The sequence below is a fragment of the Simochromis diagramma genome, unplaced genomic scaffold, assembly GCF_900408965.1.
Source record: "Simochromis diagramma unplaced genomic scaffold, fSimDia1.1 OVJJ01000344.1, whole genome shotgun sequence".
Taxonomy (NCBI): domain Eukaryota; kingdom Metazoa; phylum Chordata; class Actinopteri; order Cichliformes; family Cichlidae; genus Simochromis; species Simochromis diagramma.
Window position 1 is genome coordinate 11,663,311 of NW_024387375.1, and position 14,387 is coordinate 11,677,697.

At 38.3% G+C, this 14,387-nt stretch overlaps 1 protein-coding gene across 1 annotated transcript; it reads left to right on the forward strand.

Moving 5' to 3' along the window:
- The first annotated feature begins 7,396 nt into the window (after nt 1-7,396).
- On the forward strand, nt 7,397-10,863 carry kcnj1a.1 (potassium inwardly rectifying channel subfamily J member 1a, tandem duplicate 1). The gene is made up of 2 exons (XM_040008962.1): nt 7,397-7,538; nt 9,159-10,863. Exon 2 carries the CDS (start codon nt 9,197-9,199, stop codon nt 10,316-10,318), a length of 1,122 nt encoding a protein of 373 aa, XP_039864896.1. The 5' UTR covers nt 7,397-7,538; nt 9,159-9,196; the 3' UTR covers nt 10,319-10,863.
- Nucleotides 10,864-14,387: the final 3,524 nt, after the last annotated feature.

Genomic DNA, 14,387 nt, shown 5'->3' on the forward strand with positions numbered 1-14,387 from the left:
GCAGACAGGGAAAGAGCAGTCATGTACAGTAGTGTGGTATAATCAATTGCTCTAGAACTGCAGTTGAAAAAACACCCTGAGGGGTTGAGAGAGACATAAAAAAGTAGAAACAGTGAAAAGAGATCTCATACGAAAAATAGCCGGAGCAAGACAAAAAAGAACCAAAACATACGAGACAGAGGTGAAGGAGGTGCTAAAAAGAGTGAAAAGGACCCTTTGGACCTAGAATTTCAGTTTTCAAGTCACACACTAGCACCTAACGTAGAATAAAGGATGCCTGTATAAACCAAACTGAAACTATAGTCTCATGCAGTCACATCAGCCATGCTGATGGTCACTGAGCTCATGGGGCAATGATCAGTGTGGAGTTTATTCAAATACATCCATGTAGATATTCATTGATCATATTTCAAATTTTGTTACCAGGGTAATATGTACACAAAATATGATACCCATCAGGCTGCGGGCAGAGAGGTGGATGCTTGACACTGAGATGTTATTAGCATGACATACAGAAAACTGAATGTGCGCTCTCCACTTAACAGACGACGAAAGATGAAAATGAGAGCAGAGAGAAAGACAGATAAGGAGATGATGATAAGTAGGGGAGGAGCAACAGAAGCAGCTATTACCAGAAAGGCTCTTCTCGTACATCCTACACTGAGTTTGGGAGGATATTTATGACTCTGCAGCCCCCCCCCCCCCTTTTTTTCTGCACATCACCCCCCACCCACCGCTTCCTGTCACCAGGATAGACTCTTGTTTTTGTTTCCCAGGATTCACCGACTGGGGAAGCGATGACAGCGGATTATGGGACATCAATGAGCGAAGCTGCAATAATGAGGAACTTGGGATTTGGCCGAGGGTTATGAGTTCTGGACCGTACTCAGGGTTAGCGGCGCTAAGCTCGACGGTAATAATGAAATGTTGGTGATTTTAATTGTAATAATTCAGGTCCTTCAGCAACAGCTGTGCCGATCCCGGCTGTGGATGAGCCCCGCGTGGCTTTGAGTTGTTCAGATCTGGGGCATGTTTAATTATTTCCCCTCCTGAGGTTACACGACTGATCAAAGCTTGAACCCCCTTCCACCTTATTACTTCTCCACTTCATGCTGTGGAGAAATCCCTGCAGTTGACTTTACACATATCACATTAACCACACATCATACATTAATAAAGCTTCCTAGCACATTTTGCTATTACAAGTGCTTGAAGGAAACCTGTGTATATTGTACACCCATTTGTATGATGCTTAAGGGGTGTGCAGTATAATAGGCTCTTTGTTGTTCCTGTAATAAATAATCCATTAGAAGCATGAAATGGTTATCCTGCTAAGGTGAACTGCGGGATAAAGAAGCATAATACAAATGTTGTTAAGTGTCATGTATGCTTCCAGTCTGATTTAATATCCATCAGTGCAGAAATTTCCATATGAAAAAAATGCGTGGTATCTCCTCTTTTCAATGCAGTTATTCTTGATTTCCTTCCTACAAAATGAAAAATATAGGAGGATAGCAAGCACTGGGTAAGCTGCGGTTTAAATCTTTACAAATAGTAGAGATTGCAAAAGGGAAATGTACGATGTAGAAATGTCGGCAATGCTCATTTCTCTGCAATGTAATGATAGTATCATAGGTCAGCAGATTGTGGTCCACAGATAACGGTGTGTGTTATTCCACAGGAAGTGAGGAAATGGAAAAGAACTGGTGGAAGTGCCATTTTTCTTAATCCCCCTCACTGCATCCTTGGCACCGCCACACCTGCCTCCATCCTCACATTCCCACCAAGTCCCCCTTCGGCGCCGTCCCTCTTACACTTCTCTCACCTCCTCCTAGGCTTCATTAGCTCTGATTGATCCTCTTGTCAGAGCTTATGGCACAACGATGAAGTGCATTGTTACCATCAACCCAGAACACAGTGGGAATGAAAAATCAGAGGCCAGCCGGGAAAAAAATATAGTAGGAGGGCATAATACAGAGCACTGAATAGTTTCCCACGTGTGGGACTAATAAAGGTTATCTTATCTTATCTTATCTTATCTTATCTTAGCAGGATTTCTGAAGTTTGAAGCTGCTATGATTTTTACTGCTATAGTCCCATACACTGTATGGCCAAATGGAAATTAAACCTCCAGGAGCTGCTCGGCCATGGAAACCCATGATATGAAGCTCCCATAGTACAGGTTTCATGCTAATGTTAATGCCAGAGGAGGTTTCAGCTGTTTCAGCAACTTTCAGCGATGTGTCTAACCACTCTGCAACCCCACATGACTGAGTTTCTGCGGTTCGTAAACAGTTCCATTCTGCAATAATGCTGCTTACAGCTGATGCTGGTATTCTATTATAGTACCCGGCTTGAATTCAGTGAGCTCTTTAGAACAATCCAAATGTCTGTAAAGACAAAGTGAATGGCAGGGTGCTTGGTTTTTCTATATAAGTGGCAATGGGACTGGGAACACCTGAATTCAAAGACTAACATGGCCTTATACTTTCATCTATGTTATATATCTATAATACTTGAAACAAGTGTTTTTTGTTTGTTTGTTTTTTTAATTTTGCACTACAAAACTTAGGGGCAAAGCTGTAGGTTGGAATTTCATATTATGACAAACCAGTCACTGCATGGAGAAGAAAGATATGCTTGGTATCAGTAATGTGTAAATTATCAAACAATTTGTCCTACTTACTCAACATTGTCTAGTTCTCTAGCTCACATCATTTTATAAAGAAATATTTAGGTGCAGTAACCGTCAGTGAATTGTTTTTAGTTATATACAATTTTTAAAGGCAAGCAAACTTTTGGTATTAAATCATTTAGTATTAAATTGTAAATAATATAAATGTGAAGCTTAAGTCAGCCCACTGCTCTTGTTTTATGTGTGAACAAAGCTTGGACTGCTTCCTAAAGGCGCATTGATCTTATTATTTTTATTGGCAACATAATAGCAGTCAGTGACTTTTTAGAATTACAACCACAATTCCAAAAAGAGTTGGGGTGCAGTGGAAAATGAAAATAAAAACAAAGTGTAGTGATCTGAAAACCTTACATATTTTATCCTTAACGGAACATAGACAACATATCAAATGCTTGAACTAAGAAAATGAACCATTTTAAGAAAAAAAAATGGGTCATGTTGAATTGAATTGTAGTGTTGCTCTCATTTCAAGGCCATCTTGATGGGCATATACTATGCTATAACATATATGTGCCTTTCTGCACTGTTGCAGCCTTTCCTGATGTTCAAGCTGCCAATTCCATGCAAGCTAATTCTCCTTTCTACCACCAGAGATGCAGGCTTTTGAAGTGAGTGCTGGTCCCACTCCTCTTTATTCTGGAGGACACAATGTCCATGTTTTCCAGAAAAGAATTTCAAATTTCAACCTGTTCAACCACAGAGCAGTTTTCCACTAATTCCAATTTAAATTAGCTTTGGCCCAGAGAGGGTGATGGCATTCATATGTTCACATATGGCTTCTTCTTTACATGACAGAACTGTACCCTGAATTTCGCGGATGGTACCCTGAATTATGTTCACAGACACTGATTTCTGGAACTGTTCCTGAGCCCATGCAGTGATTTCCATGCCTGAATTTAATGCTGTGTCGTCCGAGGACCTGAAGATCACGGGCATCCACTGTTGATTTTCAGCCTTGTTGCTTGCCCACAGTTTTCTCCAGATTCTGTGTACTATGAGATTTTCACTGTATTTGCTGTTTTAAATTAAAGAACATGACTCTAATTTTTTTTGTGGCTTTGTACATCTTTGCCCATCTTTCCTTTTGACAAACTCTGGCTCTCTAAGATTTTTTATACCCAGTTAACCTAATTATTTGTCAAATGTTGCCCCGCTTGTTTCTTTTTACAGCCTTTTTGTCTCCCCCGTTCCATTTTTTTTTAGATGTGTTGTTGCCATTAAACTCAAATTAAGCTAGTATTTTCCATAAAAGTCACAGTTTTAACATGTCATGTGCTTCTATGTTCTGCTGAAAAAAAAAACAAGAAATATGGGTTTATGGGATTTGTAAATCCCTGCAGTCTGTTATTTATATTTTACATTTTACTTTTTAAAATTGGAGTTGTGCTGTAATATTTCACTATAGAAGCAAACTGCTGTAATTGTATCACAATGTATCAACACCATTAGAACATTTTTAAATGTATCCTTTTGCATCCATGACTGTTCAAATCATAAATCCTGTTTTGCTGTTCTACACTTTTAACTGGGTGAAGAGAAAGTGAATGATTCTTTTATAGACACCACTGCACTGCCCTGACACAGTGACACTATGTGGTGATAATGGGTATAGCAGGCAATAATTCCTATATTGCTCTTCTGTAAGAAGTTTAGCATTTGCAAGCAGAAAGATCCTTAAAACCAGACTACTATGGCCTCTGAACTGGAATATTAGAATCTAAGTTTTGGGGAAATATTTGTTGTCATAAAAGCTTTTCATATTTAGTCTCCGATTGAAGAGCCTAAATAGATTGCATTTTAGTATCGGTTTCTGTCTGTGCTACATGCATGGGCTGACATAACAAAACTATTTAAAGAGTTTTTGTTGGCTTGCTTCCTTCCACAATCTTCCATTATCTTATGCAACACTTGTTTGTTAGTGTATTCTCACGCTAAAGAGAAATCTTATACATTTCTTGGGATCTCTCTTGATTTCTTGATATGTCACATTGACAGACTGAAGCACCACAAACAGCATTTTTCATTATGATGAAAATAAAACCAAATGGGTTTTTTTTTAGGAGTGTTTATAGTTTATATTTAGAGTTTTCAGTTGAATTCAGAGCAAGTATGATTATTACCGGAAGAGTCCTAGCTCAAGACCTGAAGAATAGGACACCGAGTACTGCAGTGGTGTAAACTTTTGCTGTTTTGAACATTTAGAATTTGTAGTATAGAGCAAGGAAATCATTCAGGCAAGTGAACAACTAGTAAGGATGAACTGAACATTGTCTCTTCAAAAACAATATTCGGTTCTTGTTCTCAGTAGGCCTCCCTAATCCTATTGCTAAGAAATGTGTACGAAATCGAAGCTCGTGTCTTAGGTATGGCATTATTTGATCTGTTCACAGGGATCGGATAGCATACGCAGTTTTTCCCTCGACTTCCTTTTCTCATATGTTCTTGCCTTACTGTTTCCCTCCCACAATTCAAAGGACTTCAGCTTGCATTAGTAGATGAAAACAATTAACTCAGTGAGGAGGAAATAAAATACAAAACCCCTTTTTTTATAAGCTTAAATCACTTCTCTCATTCAAAGTTGTTTTTTTCTCACCTCACCACTCTGCAATCGCACAAAGGCTTGCGAGGAATAAAAACAAATAAAATACTGTATAATGTGAAATGACACCAAAATGCTAAAATATCACCCCACTGAAAAATAAAACTGTACAACTGTTCATTGGCCTTGATTTCTTTTTGTATTCAAAAGGGTGATATGAGACCAATAAAAAGAAAGACTCCTGTGTAATGAAGGCCACTTTCTGCTGTGCAGTGGTACAGTGGTACAGCATTGCTAGAGGAGAAGGTGTCTCTAAACCTGCATAATAAATGTTTCACTTATATATTTCATATCATGCCACCAAAAGGCACCAGAGATTTGAAAATCTCTAAATCCTTGTACCACCAGAGATGTAAGAACAAAAAGTGACAGTTTTTTCCCTATAGGCTTTTTTTTTTTTTTAACACAGCACCCATTAGAGGAGCAGGAGGTCAACACTTTTTGACAATGATGGCCTTGGACTGACACATAACATAACTTTAGGGGGAAACCAGCTGAAATAGTTAGATGGACTTTAACTTTTTTATAGGAGGCTTTGTAACTTCATCTTTATTAAATAATAAAGAAATAAAGTCAGATCTCCATCCACACTACTGCGCAAAACTCTTTTCTTTATATGTTTAAATACAGTATAAATGTTTTGCCGTACTGAGCAGCATGGTGTTTCTGTGGTACCACTGTTGCCTCTCAGTACAAACATCCTGGATTCAAATCCAGTCTGCAAAGCTTGTCTCCAGATACTCTGGCTTCCTACCTACAGTCTAAAGACATGCGTGGGGTTCATTATCATAAATTTATAGCCAATCCTAACTCCACACTGTAGGTGTGAAAGTGAATGGTTGTCTGGCTCTATGTGCTGACTCTGCAACAAACAGATCAAATCAAAGACACAAACTGAATGACTTCAAACCTTTTGTTCCAAAAGTGATCCAGAAACAAGCACTGGTCAGCTAAATGTTTTAGTTAAGCTGGACAGGAACTGGCATTGTTTTCTTTTACTGTGAGACAAATGGCCACAAAGCTGACCAGTAACTAGAGCACTGTGATAATTTTTTGCTATTCAAAAGAAAGAAGAAGAAAATAACAAAATCAGCCGACATGGCAAAGTTTGAGTTTGTCACTTGAGACTGCAGCAGAGACTAAATTTGTGTATGAACTTTTGGCTCAAATGTAAAGCATAATATCTTTAAGCATTTTAATGCATGCTGGTACAGTGATGTAGCATGTACCCCATAATTAGTTGTAAAAGTAGAAAAAAGACCCTGCAGTACTTGCAGAATGAGGGCAAATCATTCCTTTGCATTTAGAATGATGAAATCATTTGATTCCTGACTGACCGCTGACCTTGCAGCATTTGCACCACACCTAATGGTGCAGTGCAATGCACGTGTTGCACTTATTGCTGTATTCCACCACAATGGAACGGTTTACCACAACAGTAAAGAGGGGAAAGTGTTTTTTGCTTAGAGAATGATAACTCAGAATTGTGAACAGTGTGAGTGCAGATGTTTTATTGACAGTGCTAGCACTACGCATGCAGTGTGCATTTCATATTTTTGTAGCGGTCATTTTTGGTAAAGTGCATGACTTAATTGTGAAATATACACGCTACTTGTTAAATGGACAACATACCTGTTAAAAAACTTCAGACACAGAAAATGGTCTCACTGTCCAAAAAAAAAAGAAAAGAAAAGATTTCCTCCCAAACTGTCAATAATATTATGTGTATAGAGTTTACAGTAAATAATGCAACACAGTCTGTTTCGTCATCAGCATCCAGAACACGAAACGTGTGGTGTCAACACCACACAATATCGAAATGTGAGGGCAACTGCACGAAAGCCGCAAAAAAGAACCAACAAACTGTGAATTCAGAGCAACTCTGGCACCACAATAGGCACGAAGTGTGATGCACAGAGGTCAGGGTGGCTCTAGGTGCCAAGCATGTATGAAATAAACCGTATTTCTTCTAACTTGGGAAGCATGTGCATGGGTGTGTGTCTTAGGATGCTTGGTCATGTGTATGTTTTGAGTCAGAAGTGGGGATGGGGGTGGGGACACTTGATGTGTCTGTGGGCGTAAACATCACCTGGGTGATTCCAGCACATTGAGACAGGACGATATAAAGCCACTCAGGTACAGATCAGCAAGCACAAGAGAGGGACACGCCTAAACTGTCCCAATCAGCTGGAAGCAAGAAAGACAGAGACGAAACTGACTTTTCGACGTGAACTTTTCGCTTCGGTGAGTTTGGCTTCAGGCCTTTTATTTTAAAGTATGAATTTTCACATGTACATTTTTACTTCAAGGAAGTTTAACAAGGTTACTTCACTCGTGACCTGTTTTTGGTTTGTTTCTACCACAGCAATGTACATATTAGACAAAAAACATACATAACATACCAGTCGTGATTTTTTTATGGGTAACTTTAAGAAAGTGTTTTTGCTACAGCATTTCAGTCACAGCAACAATTGCTCAATCAAAAAAAAAAATCCATGAACTAAATTTTCACTACAGAAAAAATAAAATACAGAAATGTACATGTACTGCTTTACAAACATGAATTACATTTAAACTTTGAATATACTAAACTTCTAATATACTATGCTTTAAATGTTAAACTTCAAGCAGTTTTAATGTACATTTAAAGCTATGAGGACGCATATCAAGAGTTCTCTTCTATGTCACGTTTTCAATTGTGATTCTACCTGTTTTTTTGTACTTATCATATCTGCAATTAAAAAGCCTATATAATTTGAAATTACTTCAGCACATATCTTGTTACAGCATGACAACATGGTGACCTAATGATTAGGTGTAAAATGACTATGTTTGCTTCTAAAAGCATTAAAGCTTGCCAACAAGCAACAGCGTGTAATTATCAGATTTCTTTTGGCAAAATGTCACGATTTGAGCTTTGAGGACTGCAAACAAAAAAATAAACTTGCTGTACTGACTTTTTTGTCCTACTTCACACTTGCTAACAAGCACAGCATGATCCAAATGGCTGTTTGCATGGCTTGGCAAGAACAGAGGCCATACTTATTTGGAAACCTCTGTACAGCCAACACTGCCAGCTACCATCCATCAAGCACCAGACTTATGAGAGAACTAAAAGCTTGAATAAAGTCAAAGATTGTTATGCCTGTGAGCTGTTCCCCTTCTGGCTGGGTTTGCTCAAATTATTTTAATGCCACGTTAAGTTATGCTACATTGAAACTCAGCAAACAAAGATGATCCTTGTGTTTAGACACTTGCGTAGGACCAAAGTTCCCGAATTATTTGGTTTATTTGGAACACTTACATGTTATGCTTCAGTGGAAACTTTTGTTTCTCATTAATGTCAGGACTCCACTGCAGCGCTGCATTTAGGATTACAGGCATTCAGTGATGATTAAATTTACTGTGGGACAGGGAAGCTTGGAACATTTGAGGCTGTGCATAGGGAGTTTACAGTGAGACTCAGCTAATCATGGGGCAAGGAGTAAAATCTTTCAACAGGGTATCAAAAAGTAGAAAATGCCCTGAAATAAAATATAAAATCTGCCTCTTAAAGTTCAAGAATGATTGTTTTTTTCATTTACAATTATGTTATTTCATTATTTTTTATGTTTCAAATTGAATATAGAACTCAAATTGTGTGCTAAAAATATCTTTTTGTCAATATTAAGGAAACTAAGCGATTATTAGTCAGTTTTATATTCTTCTTTATTATAACGAGTGCAGAGCATATTTCTTTTTCTCAATATTTTTTTGTCATTATCGTAGCATCTTTGGTCTAGAGACTGTTTAATGATTTGCTATTACGTATTTACATGTTGTGCATATCCACATTACATCATTTCCTATTTTATTGTATTTTAGGCTGCTGGCTCGTGAAACAAAACAAAACAAAAAACAAAATGTGTGGATCCATAGGCACAAGAATCAGGAAGTATCTGGATGAAAGAAGAAATCACAGGACCAGGCTAGTGACCAAAGATGGCCGCTGCAACATTGAATATGGAAACGTCAAGTACAGCAAACACTTTGCCTTCCTGGCAGATTTCTGGACCACCTTGGTGGAGGCCCGGTGGCGGTTCGTTTTCTTCAATTTCACTGCAACTCACACCCTCACCTGGTTCATTTTCGGCCTGCTGTGGTACTGGATTGTGCGTAATAATGGAGATCTGACCTGGCAAAACCCCTCACCAGATCACACTCCGTGTGTTTGGGGTGTTGCAGGACTCACCACAGCATATCTCTACTCCCTTGAAACACAGACCACTATTGGGTACGGCGTACGAGCACTCACACCTCACTGCCCGGGTGCTGTTGCTCTTGTCACTATCCAGTCAGTCCTCGGAGCAATTATTAATTGCTTCATGTGTGGTCTTATAATGGCCAAGATCTCTTTACCTAAAAAGAGAGCTAAAACCATCTCATTTAGTCCAATGGCTGTGATTAGCCCCAGAAATAACTATCTTTGCCTTTCAATCAGAGTGGCCAACCTACGTAAGAGTCTGATGATTGGCAGCCAGATCTACGGTAAGCTCCTGAGAACGACAACCACACAAGATGGAGAGACGATAATCATGGATCAGGTGAACATTGATTTTATGGTGGATGCTGGGAAGGACAACCTCTTCTTTATTTGTCCTCTCACTCTCCATCACATAATTGACAAAAGCAGCCCCTTCTTCGAGGTTGCAGTTGACACACTCCACAATCAAGACTTTGAGCTGGTCGTCTTCCTGGACGGCACAGCAGAGTCCACAAGTGCTTCTTGTCAAGTGCGGACCTCCTATATTCCTCGGGAAATTATGTGGGGCTACAGCTTCTTGCCCGTCATCTCAAGGAGCAGGGATAACAAATACAGAGTCGATTTCTCCAACTTCTCCAAAGTGGTGCCAGTAGCCACTGCACACTGCGCCTATTGTTTCCACAATATCAAGGGTCATCATCACCACTCCAGAGAAGGACAAGACAATCCCGGCTTTGAGGTGATAGAAATCACTGAGTCCCAAGATGCCACCAAAATGTAAGAGGTGGAAAGCAACACAAATAGAAATGGCAGCACATTGTGTAGCATTTAGATATGAAGTAAAGAAATCTGCTTACTTGCACTTCTTTTGTGTGTGTGTGTGTGTGTGTGTGTGTGTGTGTGTGTGTGTTTTTAAGCCACCATTAATTCCATAGCATTATTGTGAACTATTTAGATATAAAACCACACCTGCCACTGTCTGCTGACCATAAGCCTGTTTTCAAAAAGGGAGGCCTGGTTATACAACACGCTAACGTGTAGAAGAATTGACACATGAACTTGAAACACTGGAATATTCTTAACTATTCAGATTCTGAGGTACAGGCAAATGGTTGGGTCCTGGCGCAAGTCTTTTCAACACTAGTTTATATAGTTTTGTGTCTGTTCTGTTTGTTTGTTTGTTTGTATTTTTTAAATGACGTGAACAAAGTTCACAGAAAACAAGCGTGCAGCACTGAGTACAGTATGCATTTGTGTTTGTAAAGTCTTTTTGTATTCTCTCTCAGGGAGAAAATGTTGATATTAATAAAAAAGATTTTCAACCAATACAGTGTTTGTGCCATTTTACTGTTTCTACTGTCCATCTGAAGGAATCAAAGCTCCTTACAAGGACTTGTGATCACAAAAGGTCAACGCACATACTGTGACTGGTGCCAACCTCTACTGTGGCTGTTTTAGCTGTACACAGTGTAAAGTTGTGACATCAAACAGGAAGGAAAAGACAAACTAGCGTAAGAATTCACGAGATGACAGCTGGGAGCTTACAAAACCATTATTTAGATTTCAGGGTCAGAACATGAAACCAAAATTCACTATTTGGAGAAACAGCACCACATACCGTTCATTATTAAGGTAGACCCCAGAGCAGCTCTCTGTTCCCAGGCATATGCTCTCATGTAAAAGTCTGAACATGATGTTGCAAATCAATAAGTGAAATTACTAGAAAAAAAATAAAGATGGTACATGCTCCAGAATGATATTTCAATTAAAAAAAAAATGTCTGTGATGGCGATCAGAGATGGGCAGTAACACATAACGAGTAAAGTAAGGGATTACTATTGCAAAAACGGTACCGGTATTTAGATTACTGTTACTTTCCCGTAAGCACGCTGCGTTACTGCGTTACTAAAACCGTGATTTTTTTTTGCGAGAGTGTCTCATGACAATGACGTAAGCTAGTGCGACGTTTGTGGCAACAGCTGTGTGCAGATCAACAATGGATAATATATCGAGTGCAGGAGAGAGTATGAGCGTGCAGCGTTTAAAGCGTGGAAGTACTGACCTTACTTTGAGTTTGATTCCGTAAAAAGTGACAAAAACATTAATGTCCGCTGTTCACTGCGTGGGAAGAAAACTTTTTACTTCTGAGCAAGCACTGAGTACGCTAATGGGAAATTCACAGACAAACTCGCAGATTCTTCCACTGACCGCTGCAGCACACCTGCACCAGAGCAAACATCTGCCTGCCATACAGGTGAAAATAGAGCAACAGGACCGCTGAGTGTTTGATTTTATTTATTTTCTGCTGTGTTTCACTTGTATTTGAAAAATATTTCATTTTATGTGCTGGAATGTGCAGAAAATAGGTTTAAATGTTAAACAAATTTCTTCCAGTCAGAGAATGTTGCATATAATTTAATGTTTGCTTGATGCATAAAGTTAAAAGATTAAAACAAATAAAACAAGTTTTAAAAAGAGACTTTTCCATTTGATTACATTTTATGTGATGGATTATGCAGAAAAAGTAGAATTGGGCTGAAAGATCTATCGCTTTATTACCTATTCAGGTTGTAAATTGTGTTTTTAAAAAGTAACTAAGTAATTAATTACTTCTGAAAATAAGTAATGAGTAAAGTAACAGGATTACTTTTTGGGGGAAGTAATCAGTAATTAGTTACTGATAACTTTTTTCAAGTAACTTGACCAACACCGATGGCGATTCTCTTTCCCTGTTATAATAATAATAATAATAATAATGGATTGTATTAATATAGCGCTTTTCTAGGCACTCAAAGCGCTTTACAATTCCACTATTCATTCACTCTCATATTCACACACTGATGGAGGCAAGCTATAGTTGTAGCCACAGCTGCCCTGGGGCAGACTGACAGAAGCAAGGCTGCCATATCGCACCATCGGTCCCTCTGGCCATCACCAGTAGGCTGTAGGTGAGGTGTCTTGCCCAAGTACACAACGACCAGGACAGAGAGCCCAGGGATCGAACTGGCAACCTTCCGGTTACAGATGAGCTTCCCAATACCCTGAGCCACGGTCGCCTCCATTATATACATTTTAGCCAGTATGCTCCCACATGCTCCCACATAGCTGCTGTTTGACACAGACAGCATGCACAGATGCTAACTGCCAAAAACATTATTTTAGGCTGCCTTCAGAAAACCCATGAAGACACATAGAAGTCTCACACTGCTCTGACCTAATTAAAACTAAGGAGTTTTGCATCTGCACACATAAATGATTAGATTTCACCATGACAAACAAATATAACACGTTAACTTTGACCTATAGGAAGAAATGTGTGTAAATAGTTGCAATTCTAGGTGCATCTTTCAAGAGGATGAAGAAGGCACATGAAACTCAGATGCATCTCTGCAAAATATATTTAAAAAAATTCAAACTCAAAACGGAGATGTATTGTGTAATTATGCAAGCTACTGTCAAGATTACACTACTGTGCCTTTTAGAGATACGGTTTCTTTGAGTCTTTGTTTTTATTAACACTCACTTTTTGGTGAAACCACAGAAAGGCAACAGGGCATTAATTGAGAGGTAAAAATATTTATTTTGTCACATTTTCCTATACAAAAGCCCTTTTTCAAAAGGTATTACTTCATACATTGCAGGAATGACAATAATAACAATAATACATTGGTTAATTGTAAAACATACACTATATATATATATATTTATATATATAAATATATATATATATATATATATATATACATATTTGATATCCAAAATACATTGCATATATGAAGTAGCAGAGATCCCTTTTCATTGATAATGCTTGTGAAACATGAATAGTCAGGGTGCATTAGAAACATTTCTTTATACTACAAATCATATTCTCCTTTCAATTTGCTCACTGAATGTTATAAATCGTCAAAAGAAATTAATCGTGGATAATAATACTGTTAGTATTATTTTGCATAAAATACCTGAAACTCTGTCATTTGGCAAGAAAAGTGATTGGCCATGGAAACAAGGCATCATGATCACACGTTGCATATATAGTAAAGGAATCCCCGGCCATCGGGTTATCATTCAAGCGGCATTCATGGTTTTGGGAATACACAAAAATATAGTTTACACCTAATGGCACTTAGGATTTTATAACTAACTTGAGAAATAATAACAATAAAGAGAAACCAAAAAAACAAAAAGGTAAAATGTATTGCCCAAATGTACAGATATAAAAACGCTTAAAAAGCTTAACAAACCACCTAGCAGAAATGGACTTAAAAGTTTTGCATTTTTGACCGAGGTCAACTCGTGTATTAATTTTCTTGACTTTTTTAATACTGTGTCACATATGAAAATAACTCTGCATAATTTATACAGTAAGTTGCTTTAATGCCTAGTTGACTGATGCTTATAAAATAATAAAAAATAGGTCTGACAAACGCACAGCGCTTGCGAATCTGAGGATTTCTTTGCTTCGTCTCGTCATACTTTATCGGATTTGTTCTTTGATAAAGTTCCCAGGTAATTTATATTCAAGTGTCCATTCTCAGTTACGCTAAAGGAATACTTCCGATATTAACAGCTTTGAACACATGAAGATGGATATGTCTTCTTACATTGTGGTAATGAAATCCTGACTTGAGATTCATGTGCATTTAGCTGGGCTTTACGATCAGTGAGAAACTAACATTCAGACACACATGTTACTCTCAAATTAGGATCCAGCCCTGGTGAAAAAAAAAAAATGCAACTTAACTGTCTATTAACATGACTTGATGCATAGCCACATCTACTGTGCTGACCTATATGGTCGTGACTGGCCTACAAAGAGTAAAGAGACACCACGGCAGCTTTTACTGTCAGAG

Bases quoted from the DNA above. Each gene is read 5' to 3' on its own strand.
- kcnj1a.1 (XM_040008962.1), top strand. From the start codon at position 9,197: ATGTGTGGATCCATAGGCACAAGAATCAGGAAGTATCTGGATGAAAGA.